The 3350-nt window shown below is 46.5% G+C and overlaps 1 protein-coding gene across 1 annotated transcript; it reads left to right on the top strand.

The window, feature by feature from the left end:
* The first annotated feature begins 316 nt into the window (after positions 1 to 316).
* LOC120860695 (elongation factor 1-alpha 1-like) lies at positions 317 to 2000 on the top strand. The gene has a single exon (XM_040236444.1). It carries the CDS (start codon positions 383 to 385, stop codon positions 1769 to 1771), a length of 1389 nt encoding a protein of 462 aa, XP_040092378.1. The 5' UTR covers positions 317 to 382; the 3' UTR covers positions 1772 to 2000.
* Positions 2001 to 3350: the final 1350 nt, after the last annotated feature.

The raw sequence follows: 3350 nt of genomic DNA, 5'->3' as shown, positions 1-3350 counted from the left end.
GAACTTGTAGTAGGCATTGTGTCCCTGTCACCCTCCCTAGTGGGTTCACTGAGAGATGCTATTGTTGTATATGTTGTAGGAAACATGAAAGATGAAGGCCTGACTATCTAGAGAGATTGGAATTATATAGCATTTCTCTCCCAAGGGCCAGCTATTTTCTGGCTGTCCCTCCAGAACATTGTAAAGGCAACATTGTGGGCCAGGACCGGGCTCAGGAGAAGGGCATGAAATAGGAGGGAAGGGGGCACCGCACAACTTTTGAAAGAATGACATAGCCCGAGGGCATAACATAAACCAATTAAAATCAAATGGGTCCCTTTTCGCAACGGGTTTGCCGCCAGGACACAGGTGTCGTGAAAACCACCGTTAAACCTAAGCCAAAATGGGAAAGGAGAAGACCCACATCAACATCGTTGTCATTGGGCACGTAGATTCAGGGAAGTCTACCACGACTGGCCATCTGATCTACAAATGTGGCGGGATTGACAAGAGAACAATTGAAAAGTTCGAGAAGGAGGCTGCTGAGATGGGAAAGGGCTCCTTCAAATATGCCTGGGTCTTGGACAAACTGAAAGCTGAACGTGAGCGTGGTATCACCATTGATATCTCCCTGTGGAAATTTGAGACCAGCAAGTACTATGTTACCATCATTGATGCCCCAGGACACAGAGACTTCATCAAAAACATGATTACAGGCACATCCCAGGCTGACTGTGCTGTCCTGATTGTTGCTGCTGGTGTTGGTGAATTTGAAGCCGGTATCTCCAAGAACGGGCAGACCCGTGAGCATGCCCTTCTGGCTTATACCCTGGGTGTGAAACAACTAATTGTTGGCGTTAACAAAATGGATTCCACTGAGCCACCTTATAGCCAGAAGAGATACGAGGAAATTGTTAAGGAAGTCAGCACCTACATTAAGAAAATTGGCTACAACCCCGACACAGTAGCATTTGTGCCAATTTCTGGCTGGAATGGTGACAACATGCTGGAGCCAAGTGCTAATATGCCATGGTTCAAGGGATGGAAAGTCACCCGTAAGGACGGCAATGCCAGTGGAACCACCCTGCTTGAAGCTATGGATTGCATCCTGCCACCAACTCGCCCAACTGAGAAACCCTTGCGTTTGCCTCTCCAGGATGTCTATAAAATTGGTGGTATTGGTACTGTCCCTGTGGGTCGTGTGGAGACTGGTGTTCTCAAACCTGGCATGGAGGTCACCTTTGCTCCAGTCAATGTAACAACTGAGGTGAAGTCTGTAGAAATGCACCATGAAGCACTGAGTGAAGCCCTTCCTGGGGACAACGTGGGCTTCAATGTCAAGAACGTGTCTGTCAAAGATGTCCGTCGTGGCAATGTGGCTGGTGACAGCAAAAATGATCCACCCATGGAAGCTGCTGGCTTCACAGCTCAGGTGATTATTTTGAACCATCCAGGCCAGATCAGTGCTGGATATGCACCTGTGCTGGATTGTCACACAGCTCACATTGCTTGCAAGTTTGCTGAGCTGAAGGAGAAGATTGATCGTCGTTCTGGGAAAAAGCTGGAAGATGGCCCTAAATTCTTGAAATCTGGTGACGCTGCCATCATTGATATGGTTCCTGGCAAGCCTATGTGTGTCGAGAGCTTCTCTGATTATCCTCCCCTGGGCCGTTTTGCTGTGCGTGACATGAGACAGACAGTCGCTGTGGGTGTCATCAAAGCAGTGGACAAGAAGGCAGCTGGAGCTGGCAAGGTCACCAAGTCTGCCCAGAAAGCTCAGAAGGCTAAATGAATATTATCCCCAATACCTGCCACCCCAGTCTTAATCAGTGGTGGAAGAACGGTCTCAGAACTGTTTGTCTCAATTGGCCATTTAAGTTTAATAGTAAAAGACTGGTTAATGATAACAATGCATCGTAAAACCTTCAGAAGGAAAGGAGAATGTTTTTGTGGACCATATGTTTTGTGTGTGGCAGTTTAAGTTATTAGTTTTTAAAATCAGTACTTTTTAATGAAAACAACTTGACCAAAAATCTGTCACAGAATTTGAGACCCATTAAAAAAAGTTTAATGAGAAAAAAAAAAAAAAATCAAATGGGTCCAAGATGACAAGTCAAATTCAACTAATCCTTGATCCTCAATCTGCAAGTTAACTGACACACCCAAAGGAGCCAGGACAGTTCCAAGGCACTGTCAGAAGACTGAGGAGTGGGTGGTTCCCCAATTGTTGGAATGATCCTCCCACTCATTAGCATATGACATTATCCAGGCCGCAAAAACTAACCACACCACATTCCACGGCCACCGCACTCACCCTCTGTGATGGCCCACACTCTCGGAGTGTGCTTCTCTCTGAATCTGAACAAAGCTACCTCCTACCTATTGCTGAGTCTCTCACTGATTTTTTTTACAATGAGCTTGAGCTACATTAGGTCCTAAAACCAGGCACCATGGGTTTTGTCTGGGCTCAAGTCCCAGGAGAGAGGAGCTGAAGGACAGGATGAAAAAGCAGTGGGAAAAATGTGCTGAGGAATCCCCTTCATAACCTGTCAGAAAATCTGCTAAATACCTGACCTGTGCTCACAGTTTTCATTGGCATGATACTTGGCACAAAGATTAAGGACAGAAGAACCCCAAATTGCTTGGGCAACAGCTACTAGAGGGCAGAGGATAGTGGAGCTTTCAAGACGCACTGGGGAATAGCCTCTCCAGAGTCTCTCAACTGCACCCACTGCTGCTCACCTGTTTGCGGGTGGTGCAGGGTGGGTAGTTCGAGGAAACAAGAAATGAGAGATTGTAAAGGAATTAAGATTTTGTTAGCCATATGTCCTTCCAGCCATAGGGCAGAGGACTTCCTACACCAGCCAGAGGTCTTCTGGAATCTGGGACTGAGCCATGTAAGCTTTCTGCAGAGTTTGTTTTTGCTGTCCAGGTTTCTAACACACTGGCTTCTTGTCACTTCCGCTGTGCTGGGTTTCTTCTCATTCAGCTTCCACTGCAGGAGAGGAGCTTTTGCTGAGTTGGGCTTCTATTGTGCTTGGCTTCTGCCTCGCAGGGGCTGAGCCAAGGTTGTTTCAGTTATGTTAAATCCTAGAAACAGCATCATCGGTGTCAGGGGAGTGTGTAATTTCCCCGGTTTTGTCTAAAGGCAGCAAAAATTTGAAGCAATGGAGGGACCAGCTTTACAGCTCCGTGTTACAGCTCAGTTTCATTTGTCATGCAAAGGAAAATATACTTTTTCTCCTCCCTGTGAGCCTGCTCTATGTAAATTGGGCTAACCAGGAGGGCTGTTTATTTTACCTGAGGTTCTCACTGTGGTCCTCTGACCTTCCTTTGTTTTATTTTCATGGGCTTTTCCCTTCCTTGTCTTT

The sequence above is a fragment of the Oryx dammah genome, unplaced genomic scaffold (assembly GCF_014754425.2).
Source record: "Oryx dammah isolate SB20612 unplaced genomic scaffold, SCBI_Odam_1.1 HiC_scaffold_11163, whole genome shotgun sequence".
Classification (NCBI taxonomy): domain Eukaryota; kingdom Metazoa; phylum Chordata; class Mammalia; order Artiodactyla; family Bovidae; genus Oryx; species Oryx dammah.
Note: the sequence above shows the minus strand (reverse complement) of the source record. Positions and strands in the feature narration are given on the sequence as shown.